Source organism: Rhinopithecus bieti, unplaced genomic scaffold (genome assembly GCF_001698545.2).
Source record: "Rhinopithecus bieti isolate Rb0 unplaced genomic scaffold, ASM169854v2 scaffold_31531, whole genome shotgun sequence".
In the NCBI taxonomy this organism is placed as follows: domain Eukaryota; kingdom Metazoa; phylum Chordata; class Mammalia; order Primates; family Cercopithecidae; genus Rhinopithecus; species Rhinopithecus bieti.
This window is the reverse complement of record NW_016814088.1, coordinates 827612-844473: the sequence shown is the minus strand read 5'-3', so window position 1 is coordinate 844473 and position 16862 is coordinate 827612. Positions and strand designations below refer to the sequence as shown.

Here is a 16862-nt window from a genome sequence, read left to right as displayed (position 1 = left end):
ACAAATTCTTGGGGCCCCAGATTTCCTCCACCTGTCATGTCAAAGAATGTTCTCTAAGGTTCCCCCAACTTCGCTGTTCTACGATTCTACTCCTATGAGAAATGTCAGACTCCCTCTAGGGAGTAGTATATTCTTAACAACTAACTGCTCTCGAGTCAAACTTTTTTGTTAAATAAAATATATTCAAATCCCCAAATTAGTATACGAGGCCCAAATATAAGACCATTAGTGCCTCAGGTGGGTCACTGTCCCCAAGAGAGTGAATCCTCCCAGCTGACCAAATTCCCACCGCGCCTCCCCACTGATTAGCTACCTCTTGGGGCTGGTCCTCGTGAGACTCCAGTCACAGGTGGTGTTCTTTACCATGTTTTGAAAGCCGATTGTGAAGGACACAGTCATCTGCAGGATCTTGTTCATGTGGCCTTTGTACGCAAGACACAGCTATGGACACCAAATAAGTCCTTCAGTTCTATTAGTGCAAGAAGCAGTCATTCAAACAATATGTAGTGAGGAGCCCACATCCCTAGAACCTTGCCATAGGCTCTGAGAGAATCAGCCCAGTTCCCGCCCTTCCAGAGCTTACTAGTGTAGCCAGAGAGACAAATAACTTAAATTGTTATTTACCTACCTAAATAAAACTGGGGAAAAATGCAAATAAATACTTTTTCTGAGGCCAGAAAAAAACAAAACACATGTCATTAAACAGAGAGTTTTTAAATGCTTAGCACTGTGCTCGGCAGTGAGGATTTTAGAGTATCTCACTTAAGAAAACCCCTGTTCTAACCCAATTACCTGTGCAACCTCTAGCAAGTAACTCAACCTCTCTGAGCCTCAGTTCCTCAACTCTAACTCCCCAGCATCCTTGGTTTCTAACTCAGTTAGAGGCAAAGCTATTGGCACAAGAAGACTTTAGAACAGGAGTTTTCAACCCCTACACTATCAATATTTTAGGGGCTGTTCTGTGCATTATAGGACGTTCAACAGCTTCCCTGGCCTCCATCCACCAGATGCTAATAGCACTTCCCCAGTTGAGACCACCAAAACTGTCTCCATGCATTGCCAACTCTTCCCTGGGGGGCAAAATCACCTCCATTGGGTGCCCCTGCAGAAGAGATGAGGCTGAAGAAGGGAGGAGCTCAAGCATGAACCATTTAGCTCCAACTCCCACAGCAGCCTGACTAGGAAAAGACTAGAAACGACTGCCATGAGCTCCACCACTCCAGCAAAACTCACTCCAGTTCCCAAAGGGCAAATCAGCTGCACTTCTTTTACGAGGGTGGTGGAGCTATCGAAGCAAAGGATGTAAGAGGTGTTTGAGAAATGCACCAGACAATTCAATCCATCAATAATAACAACAGCTAGAGGAACACTAATTAGCCTTCACTGGGTCCTAACCGTGCAGGCACTTTACTACATTATCTCATTTAATCTATACCACAGTCCTGAGAGATAGACCACATTACTGTCCATTTTACAGATGAGTAAATGAAGGCAAACTGTACTTAAGATAGATATGGAAGGCACATTGGGTGTGGAATCAGGATTTAAAACCAGATTGTCCAACGACACGATCTGCACTCTTAGAGATCAAAGAAAATATTATAGCGAATAAAACCTTTCAGGGTCTCACAGCTAATACAAAGGCATTTCCAGGTAACAACACACAAGTGGGGGCCAGTGGTGTCTGTTCATACCTGAAACAGCAGTCGAGAGACCTAGAACCTCAGCCTGAAACACCTTGGGCAGATCACAGCAATCACTCCTTTGTGCTTCTGAGTTTTCAGTCTGGAATCCACAGACCAGTACCAATCCCTACCCACCTGACCCGGAAGCACAAGGGCTGCTACTCACATGTGTATACTGATCTAGCCGATAGCCCTTCTGGGCAGCCGGGGGAGTTACGACAAGGTGTCGAGGCTGATGGAGGCTGAACCTGCCGCAGAAGGGTTCCGTACCACTGGTGAGGTCCCCATCAGAGTTGGAAACTTCTAGGCCTGGATGCAGTTCAGATAAAATAGAAAGACAAGCATAGATGTTAAACAAGACAGAGCTTCCCAACATGTGTGCATGAGGATTTTAGAGTATCTCACTTAAGAAAACCCCTGTTCTAACCCAATTACCCATGCAACGTTGAGTAACTCAACCTCTCTGAGACTCAATTCCTCAACTCTAACTCCCCAGCATCCTTGGTTTCTAACTCAGTTAGGGGCAAAATTGTTGGCACAAGAAGACTTTAGAACAGGAGTTTCCAGCCTCGGCACTATTACTATTTTAGGGGCTGGATAATTCTTTGTTGTAGGGGCTGTCCTGTTCACCATGATATGGGCCCCTCAGCCCTGGGAAAGCGGACCACAGCATGAGTGGTCAGCACCCCTGGCTTGAAGGCTCCAGCGATAAGAAACGCATTCTGTGTTCCCTGGAGCCTTGAAAATCCTTTAGCATTTTCTCTGTGTAGCAGGATATGAAAAACTATTGAGAAGCAAAAAGACAAGGAATATCAAGATGGAAGAGGTGTTCAAAAATAACTAGAATTTAGTTCACCTTAGTAGTAGTTTTAAAAACATACCCTCACATTTTAAGAATTTCTTAAGACCACTTTCTTAATTAGTAATTCCTTTAGATGTAATTTGAAGATTAGTATGGTTTTGGCTAGGTTTGCATGTTTCTGTTTCTCACCTATGTCTTTGACCTTTTCCCAGCATGTGGCATGGGGCGTATAGGAGGGTGCTACACTCTACCTCACAGCCCAGGAGGAATGCCTTTCCTTTCTATTGACACCCACACTGAGCATCACCCTCCCAAGCACAGTGCCAGTCCCTCAGCCACTCAGTGTCCAAATCCAGATTGCATATTTTTTTTACTCTGTTATCACCTTGGAGAGGAAATGGGGATTGTCCTCATTTTATAGAAAGAAAAAAGACCGTGATGAAAAAGACAGAATGTGTGAAGCCAGGGACAGCACCTCGTTCAAATCCAAGCCGAAGAAGGATGTTAGCCCAAAGGGGTTCCAGTTTGCATTTTACTGCAAGTAACTCCTCAATGGTTGTTTGAATCTATTACAAAGGAAAAAATGCCACGAATTTATATCATGAGCATAAAGACCACCCCCAGTTCTCCCACCCCCATCTCTCATTTTTTAAAGAAGTCTCCCACCAGATGGGCTGTGGCATTTGCAGGAATTGGCTGACTAGAGACATTGTCCCAAGTAAGGAAGAAGTTTCCTCTGCCTGACACATTCAGCACCTAAAAAAGTCAAAAGAGACAAGACTAAATGATGGTGCTAATTAAGCCAGAGAGACAATCTAAGAACACAGGACATTTCCTCCTCAGCTTATTTCCTTCTTATTATAATTGTAACTTTTCGATGCCCTACCATTCAGAAATCTCTGGAGAACACAGCATCATTGCCTAATGAGAACTTTTATTAGAATAATATAAGTGTCACTCTCCCTATTTATCTGTGCCCCTTGATAGAGATTATGAGATGTAACAGTTGCCACTGAATGCTGCACTTTCAGCCCCTCTCACCAACTGCTTTCTTCCAAGGGTAGCCGGGCAGGCAGAAGCAGCCCCGTGGCGTGCACCCTCTCTTGGAGGCTTATGCAGTCTCTGCTTTGCTTCCAACACATTCTGTATAGGGCACATTATACTTTTGCTATGGAGTAAGTTCTATGCAGCTTTTTTTTTTTCTTTTTTTTTTTTAAACAGTCTCACTCTGTCACCAGGTGGGAATGCTTTGGCGTGATCTCGGCTCACTGCAACCTCTGACTCCCTGGTTCAAGCAATTCTCCTGCCTCAGCCTCCCAAGTAGTTGCCATTACAGGCACGTGCCACCACACCCAGCCAAATTTTGTATTTTTAGTAGAGAAGGGGTTTCATCATGTTGGCCAGGACAGTATCAATCTCTTGACCTTGTGATCAGCCCGCCTTGGCCTCCCAAAGTGCTGGGATTACAGGCATGAGCCACCATACCCGGCCAGCTTTTAATCTCTTAAATCACTTGTTACTTTCTACTTTGTTCTATGGTTATTTGTGCACATGTTTTACTATTAGACTGTAAGCTTTAGAAGGCAGAGTTCATATTGATTTGTCTTTGTACACCAAAAAGTGAACAACAAAAACTATAATACATAAAACTGTTCAATGAAAACATGGGGCACAGCTGAGAGACCCAAAGGACTTGACCTTTTCAAAGAAGACTTAGAAAATCCAGCCTATAGGGAAATACAGCCTGAATCAATCAAAAATTATGGAATTTAATGTGTATATGCTCATACGCATGCATGCACACATGTCAGAGGTGTGTTTAGAGGACCTTGTCTCTTTTCTGGGAAATAAGTTTCTAAAAGAAGACTTACTTGGAACTTAAATTCCTAAAACTAACTCAATGAGTAAGATAATCTCAGGAATAAGACATCACATTTTTGTAAACATCTTCACAATGCTGTTAGACAGATATCCTACTTCTTTGACAGCAAGGTTATAATGACCCCTCAGGTCCCCAGGCTCCCAGTCCACCGGCTATGCGGGACTTTATTCCTTCCAGAGTTCAGCTCCATGCTACTGGGAAGACACACAGACCTGTACTTCTGGAAGTCTCTGGGCTCGGGCTCGGATCTGGTGCTTCTCCCGGAGGTAAGTAGTGACCACATCAGGATTCAGCCAGGTGTTGTGAATCTGGACACCAATCCTCATCCCCCTGCTTGGGGCTATCCCATGATGCTCTGCTTCCAGGTAGTACTTGGCTCCACCCAACAGCTCCAACTTGGGAGTCTTCTGCTGCCAGGTCCTTTCATCTGTATTCTGCTCCCAGGAGTCAAACCAGTCAGCAGTGCCAACGCTGATGGAGGCCACTTTCACCTGTGCCCAAATAAGCATATCATGATCAACACTATGAAGCTTCCAGGCATCTCTTTCTCAAACACTAAGTGTCTGAACTGCTACTAACAAGAGAGTTTTGAACTGATCTGCCTTTTAACATATTAACCCAGTTACCTCAGCCCTGTGGTTATTTACACTTCTCCAGCTCTCTATCTATCTACCTGTCTATCTATCATCTCTTTCAATTGAGTAGTATTCAAATGAGACGAGATGGGCCATGTTCAGAGAAGGAAAAACCAACCTAAACCCTAGGATTACATGACACTATGGAGAAGGTAGTATTAAGCCCTTCAGAGACCTGGAATGACTTGATCACATCAAAATCTATGACATTTCTCCAACCAACTAGCAAACCAATTTCAGAGAAACATAGTAATAATTTGAGGAAAATATTGTGATTCTTTGTCAATGGCATAACTGCATTTTGGCTGCTATTAAAGGCATCTTATCTTTCAATGTTGATGGGGAATTCCTACATATAGCTGCCTACATGGCCACCCAAAATTAGTGGAAAAGGCACAAGTTTTGGAGTCAGGTAAATTTGGGGTTGAATCCTGAATGTGCTTTTTCGCTATCCAAGTGGGTTGGGCACACAATCTTTCTTTTTTTCTTTCTTCTTTTTTTTTTTTTTTTGAGACAAGGTCTCACTCTGTTGCCCAGACTGGAGTGCAATGGCAGCCACGACTGCCCAAGGCTCAGGTGATCCTCCTGCCTCAGCCCCTCAAGTAGTTGGGACTACAGGGATGCACCACCATGCCTGGCTAATTTTTGTGTTTTTAATAGAGACAGGGTTTTATCATGTTGCCCAGGCTGGTCTCAAACTCCTGGGCTCAAGTGATCTGCCTGCCTCAGCCTCCCAAAGCACTAGGATTACAGGCATGAGCCACCACACCTGGCCCACACAATCTTTTTAAGCCTCAATTTCTTCATGTGGAAAAGATACATACACATGTCTTTAGATATATATGTTTATATACACACAAACACATACATAATATATATGCATATATACATACATTTTGCAGAGATGCAGTGAAAACTAGAGACAATTCTATAAAAGATGTAGCATAACATTTGGCTTATAGTGAGTGCTCAATAAATAGTAGGTTCACATTCAACCAAGTTCTTTTTCAACAATTAAAGTTCCTGATCATCCAATGGCATGTTAAAACTATCTGTAAAACAGAGAGCCTTAACTTTGATTCTTTCTTTCTGCATGGGTATAGGACTGCCAACAGAGAAAAGGAAAATAAGAAGACACTGAATACCTTGGTCCTTGGTTCCTCTGACCAACTGAAATGCAAGGAAGCTTGGCTGTCTGCCTGAATCCAGAAAGTGTAATTATTTGTCTCTGGAGCCACAAAGAACCCGCTGAGCCGTGCTCTGTAAAGCGGAAGAACATAGAGTCAAGCAAGAGTAACCAAGGCCTGAATCACTGAACCAACAAATAGCTGCCCTTGTACTTTGTCTTCTTTTATGGTAATGAAGAAGAACAACCTGATTCTTATGCCACATGATTGTCCAGAATATTCTAGAAAAAGAAATAGTACCTGCCTAGTCTCAAGAGCCCAATACGTCTCTACACTGGACACAAATCCCCTTGCTGTTGTGTCATGTTTGGGAAAGTTGTAGCCACAGCACACAGCTATATGGAGACTTAGCTGATAAAACCACCTAACACAGCTACTGCAGGCCCTGGATCATGGTAGAAGCTCAATCTATAGTAAATATGATTCTTATTATTATAAGTGAAGACAGATTGCTTATCAGAGTTTGCTCGAGCTTACCAGCAACCGCAACACCTGCAAAGAGTATTTTTCTAATTAAAAATATTATGATCCACAGATAAGAGTCAATTCAAAATGTCAAGAATTTCAAATTAAAACCCATCAAAGGCAGCTTTGAAGAAGATTACAGGCAATTTCATAAAACCTTTTTTAAAAGATCATATTTTTAATATTTAAATTCCAGCAATCTAATATTATAGGCAGACATAGTTAAGGAACTAGACTGCCCAAATAAATACCAAGAATATTTTCTAATGATACTATTTTCTTAAATCTTCAGATGACCAATATAAAGATGCTTTTAAATTTTGCTTTAATGTATATACATTATCTTTATTTTTGAGAGAATTTTATACCTAAAACAGCTTCAAAATAAGTATTTTAAAGATCCATCAGTATAATTACATAAACTTGCCAATAAATAAATAAATATTCTAATTTTTAATTTAAAATTTTAGATTTTAAAGAGATTAATGAGAGAGGGAATGGAGAATTAGTTACTACCTGACTTGTGGTTCCTCAAAATGGCAGTTAAAGGGACATACCCCACAAGACCTACTGTAGAAGTCAAAATGTTCTTTTGCCTTTTGGGGTAGGCTGACTCACTCCTTCACACTCCCAAATACACCAAATGTAGCTGAAAGATTTTCCTTTGAACATTATTAAATGGTCATTAAAAACTATGATAAAGGTGAATTATTCGGTGCTACAATGGACCACAAATTAACTGCCACATTTTTGTTTATTTGTTTCTTTGTTTAAGGACGGAGTCTCACTCTGTTGCCCACGCTGGAGTGCAGTGGTGTGATCATGGCTCACTGCAGCCCCTGACTCCTGAGCTCAAACAATTCTCCACTTCAGCCTCTCAAGTAGCTAGGACTACAGATGCACACCACCACACCTGGCTAATTTTTTATTTTTTACTTTTTAGAGACAGGGCCTAGTCTCAAACTCCTAGACTCCAGCAATCCTCCTGCCTCAGCCTCCCAAGTGGATGGGATTAAAGACTCAAGCCATAGCATCCAGCCTTAACTGCCACTTTAAAACCATAAACTCTTGGTTAAGTACCTAGTAAGCAAGGCTTCAGGAGACACTGCTCACAGATTAACAACCCTACTTGGCTTATTCAATGCCTAAAAATTCTCTAAGCTTTTCATTTCAAATTGAGTTGAAATCTATTAGATTGGTACAAAAATAATTGCAGTGTTTGCCATTACTTTCAATAGTAAAACTGCAATTACTTTTGCACCAACCTAATAAAATGGTAAAATATTTGGAGGAGGTCACAGACTGGCTGAAATTCACACTCAGGAGTCACAGCCATCCTCTCTAAGAAGGATTTCAAAGGGAAAAGAGAGCCATCATTCAGTAAAGGATCCACCCTTCAACATATACACTGAGAACACACTAACGAAACAGTATGTCTAGGCAATTTTCAAGCTTTTATATTTTTAAGCTTACTTTAGAATACTGGAAATTTTGGCTACATCCTTGAAGGGACTAAAATGACTGAAGGAATTACACACTATTAAACGGAATATTATAGTCATGATGCCATTACTACTACTGAAAACAATGTCTCACAGAACCCACAAGAGTTTCCCCTGCTCTACAAGGGCCATTGGGTTGACCTTCAGCACTGGAATGTTGTTCCTATAGTATGCTGCGTAGACTTTGCTCCCTTATGTACCCAAAGGGCATATTCTTGGATCTTTCTTTGGCGTCAACCAGATGTCAGTTTTACCTCTTAACCATGTACCTAAAGCATGTTTTACCCTGCTGTTTTTCAAGTCTCCTAGCTCAGCTCAGTATTCTAGTTGATGATTCCATCTTCAAAACAGATTGTAAACTAAGTTGTGGAAAATACAAATTTTACATATTGATCAAAATTTGTCCCTGCACTAGCATGACCAACACTGAGAATACGGTCAAACTCTGTTGTTGTTGAATTGGCTGGTGTTATAAATTCCTGGAAATCTCGATGCCTTCCTTATCTGTCTCCTAGCCTCACCTATGTTAGTAAAGATGCTTTTGATGTGGACTCCCACTTTTCCTACAACATACCTGAAAGGTTGTCCTTCCTTTGACCAAAACCCAAATGGAGAACTGGCATTAGGGACAATCTGCCACCTGTACCCTGGGGTGGCTTCAGTCAGTTCCAATCCCTCAACAGCATCTCCAACTTCAAAAAGAAGCCCTCGATTGCCTGTAAGACATGTAGACATCATAAACATTACAGGGCACACCTTCCCAAATTGGGGAACTACTTTATTTCAAATTACAAGGTGAAAGATGACCCAGATGCTACCTGTACAGGTGAGTCAACCTAGAGCCAGACAGAGTAGTTATATGAAAGGTTCTGTAGTTAATATGAAATACAAATGTTCTGGAAAGCAGTAAACATTCCCTGGGGTAGGAGTTAGCCTTTTTAGCAAGAGTGCCTAGAGAAGAGAACCAAGTCCTGGAGAAAATGTGAATGAGCAAACAGAAGCTGAGGCTGAATAAAAGGAGGACAGTGTGATTGCGTGCTTGTGACGTGGCTTGCTTTTGTGCTTCCCAAAGCCGGAAGTGGGCTTCAGTATCTTTTAAGGCCCAGTTCAGCAGGGAAATTCAATTCTCTAAAGTCCTTTTTTTCCCATAACATTGGCAATCCTTAAGTTTCTCAAGTGTCATGGCCTCAATTTGTGGACCTGCACACAGAGCCAAATATGTGTCATGCTGCTATTATGTGACATTTTAAATGATATCGTATTAATTTATATTTTGTATTAAGCAAACTCCAAGGCCAAAGGCACAGGTACAATCAATATTGAATACTAACTTGAGCTAAGGGCAAAACTCTGGAATCACAGCAGAAGTGTAGCTTTGAGCAAATTCCTTGATGTCCTTGTATCTTCATTTTTCTCATGCATCAAAATGGGACCAATAATAAAATAGCAATAATACACTAGGACTAAGGGAAAATATATACTCCAAGAGCCTGGAATACGGTAAGTGCTCAATAAAGGTAATTATGGTAATTATTATTTTAAACTAATACTGTTGTTCCTCAATAACTCCTAAAAGGGAGACGTGGATAAGGAATAAACAGAAAAGTAAGAGCATATTTTGAAAATATTACTTTAAACCAGGATTTCTCAACCTCAGCACTATTGATATTTTAGGCTGGGTAACTGTTGTGAGGGCGTGTCCTATGCATTGCAGAATGTCTAGCAGCCTTCCTGGCCTCTGTCCACTAGATATCATCACCACCACCACCACCTCCGGTCTAACAGCCAAACACGTTTCCACACATTGCTACGTGTCCCCTGAGGGGCAACATTGCCCCTGGTTGAAAACAACTGGTTCCCGTAGTAATTTGCCCAGCTTCTGTGGAAGAAACTTCAAAAGCCCTTCATAAAGGACATCACTAACTGTCAAAACCAGCTGCATTCAGGAAATTATCCTACCACTACCCAAGTAGCTAAAGCAGGAAATACTCAAAAAGGGAGCAGACTCTCTATTTCCTGACAGGAAACACACATTATCTCGATTACTTGTTTCAGTAGTTTTGTTTCCTTGGATGGGAGCGTTCACTGAGTAAAAACTGTAGATCTGGGAGCTGGAGAATTCTCAAGTCAAAACTTTGCATGCATTTTCATACCTGAATGCCCTTTCTTTAGAAAGGTTTTTTTCCCCTGCTGGGCAACTTTCCTTGTAGGTACTGTGCCTCTAGAGTTGACTCTTGCTGCCTGGAGTTTAACCATTAAGTCAGCCTGTGGTTCTGAGCTGGGTAACACACCAACTGCCCTTCATCCCTGACTACACTTGAGTCTTCAGTTCTAATGCTCAGCAGAAAAGCGTTCCAGTATTGTGCTCTCAATTTGCTGCTGTGGGGTGGACACTTTAAACAGAGAAGGACAGCTGGAAGCTGCCTTGTCTCCTCCATTTCTGCCCACTTCAGGCATAACCTGGTGGCAACATCACAATACATCCCTGTTTCTCAAAGCAGCAGACAGATGCCCACAGAGGAGAAAAATTCGTATTTAAATACATCCCATTGTGCCCCACTCTCTGGCCTTGTCTAATGCTGTTGTTTTGAGCATAGCCGAGCACACTCTAATGCTCCTATCTTCTTAGCCAGTGGACACGCAACTGACCCATTGAATGAAGGCGGGCAGTTTGGGGGTTTCCTCCAGTAGCTATAACAATATCTTGAGGGCAGTTATGCTTTCTAGACCATGGTCTCTTCTGGACGCCACTGGCCATACAGCTGGCTGGGGCTAGAAGTGCAGTGTCACTAAGCACCTGAATAAAACTAAGAGCCTTCCTGAAAGGAGAGCCTTGACAATGGTATCGTGGACCCAGGGCTCACTGAGTTAGCCGGTCAAATAGATGAGACAGAATTCAAACCCTTTTATTTCTACTCATCAGCCCCTCACGATTAAAGATATATAGAGTTTATTGAACAGCCCTGGTGGCTTCCTTACCTGGCTGAGGGGTGGTGAGCCTTGCATCTTTACCTGGAGCCCGAGTGGTGCACTCAATCTTCTTGGGAGACACGTGTCTAATATCACATGGAATGCCTAAAGGGAATTAAAGAAATTTATGTATGTGTGTGTATATGTGTGTATAGGTATACATACACATATACATGTATATGTGTGTGTATATAGAATTGCATATATACACACACACACACACATACAGAGAGAGAGAGAGAGGCAGTGGGGAGATGTGATGGCAAGACCAGACTGAAGTAGACAGGCTCCTATTCTAAGGCAAAGGGCTGGGTGTAGATGGAATAGCAAAAGTTGTCACCCCAATTGAAGGAGAAAAGAGAGATTGCAGAGCAGCAGAGCATAGGGCAGCTTGAGGTATTCAGAAGGAAAGCCATGCAATGAAGTGCTCTTCGTTGAGGATGTACTGAACCACTTGGCTGAGCATGGGAGATAAGTGTGACATGACAGTGTGGGGACACCCTTGGTGTCAGCGACTACAGAAGCATCCCACCTACTACAGGACCTGGCAGAGCAAAAGGCTCTAGATAGGTCCACAGAAGGGTTTGCCAAGTTTGGGGTGCGGGTGATTTCCGGAATAATCTGTATAGCAAATGCCCACCCACTCCTGCTTGTCTATATCAAGATAGTTAACAAGGGAGAGCGAAGAGAGGGGCTGTTTTTAGTAGGAGTAAACCTTTGCTAAGAAGCAGCTGTATTTCTTTCTTTCTCTTCACTCACAAGATGGGGCACCTGAGGGAATTGCCTGTGCATTGTGAGTGTGTCTGCAAGACATTCTGTTCCTCTGACCCATGTACTGCAGGATTGAAATCCTACCTGTTCTCAACCAAACACATGACTTATCAAACATGATAAGTCAGAAGGGGCAAAGCTTGCTTCCTCCTGTATCCTTCATGCCATACATATAGTCTCCTAGGGCATCTAAAATTATGAACTATTTTCAGCCATTTCAACATAGTTACCTGCAATGGTAACCTGGGCAGAATTGTCAAAGAAGTCTCCTGTAATTGTGATGTCCGTTCTTCCCCCAAGGCTCCCAGTTTCTGGAAACACAGATAATATTTCTGCAAGAGTTTAAAAAAAAAAAAGTAAGCTTCCAAATATAGATCAGAATATGACCCAGATAATAATAATAGGATACATTAATAATTTATTTCTTACTTTAACTTTCTAAGTTCAGCAACAATTGAAATTTTTTCTAGTAGTAACTGTTTAAAAATGCACATAATAAGAAAAAGATCAGAAGTATATATTATCCAGGATCAATATTTTCAAATTGGAAGGGGAAATGTGGAGTCATTCATGGTATCAGCAAAAGCCGCTAGGTACCACAATGTTTTCTCAGAAAATCTGTCTCCTGACCTCAAGGACAATATTGACAAGTCAGGGAACAATAAGTTACAGCACAAGGAGGAATCAACTTTGAGTACACTGGGAAAGGCTTCAGTTCACCCACATGAATCTGTAGTTCGCTCTAAGCAGGAGAATGAATTTCACTGTCTTTAGGACCCTCCCATTCTTCCCCATACTGAATGCTCCTTCCCCACATGCACCTCACACCTCATACCCAGTTCTTTCATGCTGCTCCTGATTGTTTAAAACTGCCTACGGTGGCCAGGTGTGGTGACTCAGGCCTGTAATCCCAGAAGTTTGGGAGGCTGAAGCGGGTGGCAGGTGGATCAACAGAGGTCAGGAGTTCGAGACCAACCTGACCGATATGGTGAAACCCCATCTCTACTAAAAATACAAAAATTAGCCGGGTGTCGTGGTGTGCACCTGTAATCCCAGCTACTTGGGAGGCTGAGACAGGAGAATTGCTTGAACCCAGGAGACGAAGGTTGCACTGAGCTGAGATGGCGCCACTGCACTCCAGCCTGAGTGACAGAGCGAGAGCCTGTCTCAAGAAAAAATAAAAGAAAAAAGAAAAAAAAAGAAATTGCCTGCAGTAATATGACACATAGTCCCCAGAATTTAGCTTTATCTCATTCTTTCCTCTCCATTATCAAGCTTTGACATTTCTAAGATTCATTCCCTCCAGAGAAAAGAGGAGTTACATTTTGTGTAAACTGAAGGTACAAAGGCTAATGATGAATGGTTACCACTGAAAAATAGACATTTTAGGAGGTTATTTTATAATGCTTTTTCCCATGTGACAAAGCAGAGGAGACATATGGAGGCAAAGATTGATCCCTTACAGTCAGATACCAAAATTCACTGCTAATCATAATAACCCCCTGCTTTTAACTTACTATTTTAAAATTTCATTTTTTTACACTAGCACTGGAATTTTGTATTAACTTTATGTAGAGATTAACACATTCTTTTGTCATGCATTCAAAATTACACAGATCAAAGACAAAACAATTTATAAAGTTCTTAAACTTTTAACATAGTTGTAGATATTTGATAACTTTTTCAACATTCACAGAGCACCTATTATATGGTATACTAGGGATATAAAGATGAATACGAAATAGTTCTTGTCCTCAAGAAGATCAGCATCGTAAACCAGGTGTGCAAAACTATCATTTAATACCTTGGGTTGGAGAAATGAGAGAGTATGTGAAAGAATGAGAAGTTTAGGAGTAGGATGGGAGTATTGAGGTGTAGAAGAAAATGTTTAGAGATGACGCTAATCTGAGTCTTAAAGGATGAACTAGAAGTGGCCTAGCAAAGAGGAGAAGGAGAGGGCATTTAAAACGAAAGATAGCCTGAGTGTGGAGGGAAGAAATTGCACAGTGCCTGCAAGTGTTGCTGGAGTAAGAGAGAGAGAGAGAGAGAGAGAGAGAGAGAGAGAGAGAGAGAGAGAGAGAGAGAGAGCTGGAGAAACAGACAAGGAGGACGTCAGAAGTTTGGCCCATTTCCAGTAGGGGATAGCAAGCCATCAGAGGATGGTGAGTAGGTGGGAACCATGCATCAGACATATGCTTGATGTAGAGAATGTCGGGGAGGGGCTTGAAGGGGCAGAGGGCAAGTCGGGGCCTCTAGAAACCACTACAGCATGTAACACAAGAGGTGATGGGGTCCAGAAACAGACAGCTGCTGTACAGATACATCATAAATAAGAGATAAAAACTGGCAGAAATTGTGACTGAACGGATATGGAAAGGAGGAGGAAAGAGAAATCTTGGATGAATTCCAAGATTCTTGCTCCTCTACCTCTTCAGACGACTTTTAGAATAAGAAGGATAAGCACCGCTTTGTCCATTTTAGAGATGCTTAATTGAGGCTCAGAAAGCTTAAAAGGCTTAACCAGGCTCAACTAGTGATTGAATGTCAGCCCCTGAGGAGCTCAGCCCAGGGCTCTTCATGGCTGTCCATACCCTCTCTTCCTACAGCCTCCTCTGCTGTGAAGAAGTTCTGGCCTGTGAGTCCTGATCCCAAGAAGACATTGGCCCTGGAAATGTAAAAGCACTGTGTCGTCAGGGATACCTGTCAGCCTATCAATCATTCCAGGGTTTGACAGTGATGGGCAGGCTCACAGAAACCTTGGAGTGGAGTGGCAAGACGAGTGTACTTCCCACCATATATTGGCTATGGACATAAGATTTGGAATTGGAACTAAATGTTCTAGCAGTAAAACCTTTGGCTTTGGACAAGATGCTTTGTTTATCTGAGTCTGTTTCCTCATCTGTAAAATGGGGCTAATGTTAATCCATCTCATAGTTCAGTGAAATAAATATTGAGATTTTATGTAAAGCACTTAACAAGGTCTGACATTCTTCCTGTAGCAGCTATCACTGTCACTATCACCTTGGGCGCTTCTTCAAACTTACCCCAAACAGACGAGTTATACTGTTTAAAGAAAGGAAAAATCAGGGTGAAAATTCAGCTGTTGCAGGACTAGGCTATCTAGAGAGCAAATGACATTTGCTCCATGGCCTGCGAGTTATCTTGCACTTTTGACAAAGGTAGATTTTGATTGCTTCCGGAATCTGAACCTACCTCACACAATTCTTCAGTGGCTGTGTGACTGTATTCCATTCTAGAATCTAAGTATTCTTTAGTAGCCAGCTTTCTACTACCAAATTGAGTTCACAATTCCATGCAAGCTTCCAATTTTCATATTCTTTTTTTTTTTTTAGTATGAGGGTTTACTCATCAGATGGTAACAGAATAGCTTAATGTCAATATTAGTCATAAATTGTTGAATGAATGTTCAGAGACGGATGTTGAAGTAACCGGAAAGATGTGCTTTAAGAGTTTTTAAGTGCCACCTTTTTTCTTTTACTTTCAGAACATAGAATAAGGCAAGACTCTCCTTTCTTTTATTCAGTTTATATCCATAGAGTTTGTATAGAAGTATATTATCAAGATTCTTTTAATATATTAACTAAACCTGACATGGATACAAGCAATTTAATCTCAACCAAAACCACAAGGCTGTCTATGATTGTAGGGATTGCTTTGGGTGTTAATGGTCATCAAGAAATGGCCAAAAGACAGGGAAGGAGGGGCCAACTTTGTAAAGGCGAATAGTACCTGAGTGTGTCTGGTATAGGAAAAGGTCCTGTTTAGCACTGATCAGCCATGCCTTCTTGTGGATCATTGACCTTCGAAAAAGACAAAGTTCTGTTTTGAATGAAAATATCATCTGGGATTGCTTTTTTTTTTTAGTTGGCTGCCTGAAAGGAAGATTAGGATCTTCCTTCTATCGATCTTTAAAACAGTTGAAATAGCAGCTCCCTTGGATGACTAGAGAACAATACCACCGGGACAAAGTTGTTTTCTGATATGTAAAATTATCATATGGGAATAATGCCTGCTTCATAGAGTGCCACAAATGTTCAATGAAATGATGAGTGTGAAAGGGCCTCGTCCTTAGTTGGCCTATAATCAATACTCAATAGACATTAATTTTATTTCTTCCAAAATGAGAATGAGAGAAAATCTCCATACTTTGGGCTGTAGAGCTATATATAATTGCCACTGTCATTACAATGCAATTATTATCAACTAGACCCTGCACTTTTAACAGAAACACTTGTCAAATTATATAGGGGCAAAATGTAAGGTAAGGATTCAGAAATCCAGGATCCTGATTTGTCACTTCAAAGTGTGATGAAATGTGGACCCCTTCCCTTTTGAAGAAGGCACTTCCTGGATGGTACAATGTATTTCATGAAACCATGTTCCTTATAAGATACTTGTGACAGTTTTCAACCTATAGTACTTGGAAATTACTTAAGATTTAATTTCCAAAATTCTGCACCACCACCATATCGAAACACACACTGCCTACAGATTAGTGACGAGGACACACTTTTTTTCACTGAAGTAAAAAAAGTCAAGGAGGTACATGTGGTGTCATTATACTATTCTGTTTGTATATGTTTAAAATTTGCCATCATAAAAAGATAAAGTAAGCAAGATGAGAGAGATAGATAATATAAAATGAAGATAAATTTGCCTATTTCTATACCCAGTTACTTACTTTCCTTTATTAAATACTGAGAAGCTAACATTCTGGGAGCCTGTAACACAAAGAAACACACATTAACTCAGGAATCTGCATGAATCTTCTGGGCCAGGCCATTGCTTTCATAAGCCCAAAGACTCCAACATCATCAAATTACCACCCAAACCTGTAATTTATTTACCCCCTGCCACCAAAACAACACCTCATAAGCCTAGCATCATTAGCAATGTGGCCTTCTAGCAATAAAAGGGCAAATGTAGTATTGTATAGCAGGGA

At 41.4% G+C, this 16862-nt stretch overlaps 1 protein-coding gene across 1 annotated transcript in view; it reads right to left on the bottom strand.

Annotated features, from left to right (window-relative positions):
* PKHD1 (PKHD1 ciliary IPT domain containing fibrocystin/polyductin) overlaps positions 1-16862 on the bottom strand; it is a 484394-nt gene that overhangs the window by 450122 nt on the left and 17410 nt on the right. Inside the window, 11 exon segments of the mRNA XM_017849608.1 lie at positions 314-441; positions 1852-1994; positions 2963-3053; positions 3154-3243; positions 4582-4860; positions 6150-6264; positions 8733-8874; positions 11138-11233; positions 12130-12231; positions 15650-15720; positions 16602-16641. Coding sequence (XP_017705097.1) covers positions 314-441; positions 1852-1994; positions 2963-3053; positions 3154-3243; positions 4582-4860; positions 6150-6264; positions 8733-8874; positions 11138-11233; positions 12130-12231; positions 15650-15720; positions 16602-16641 — 1297 coding nt within the window.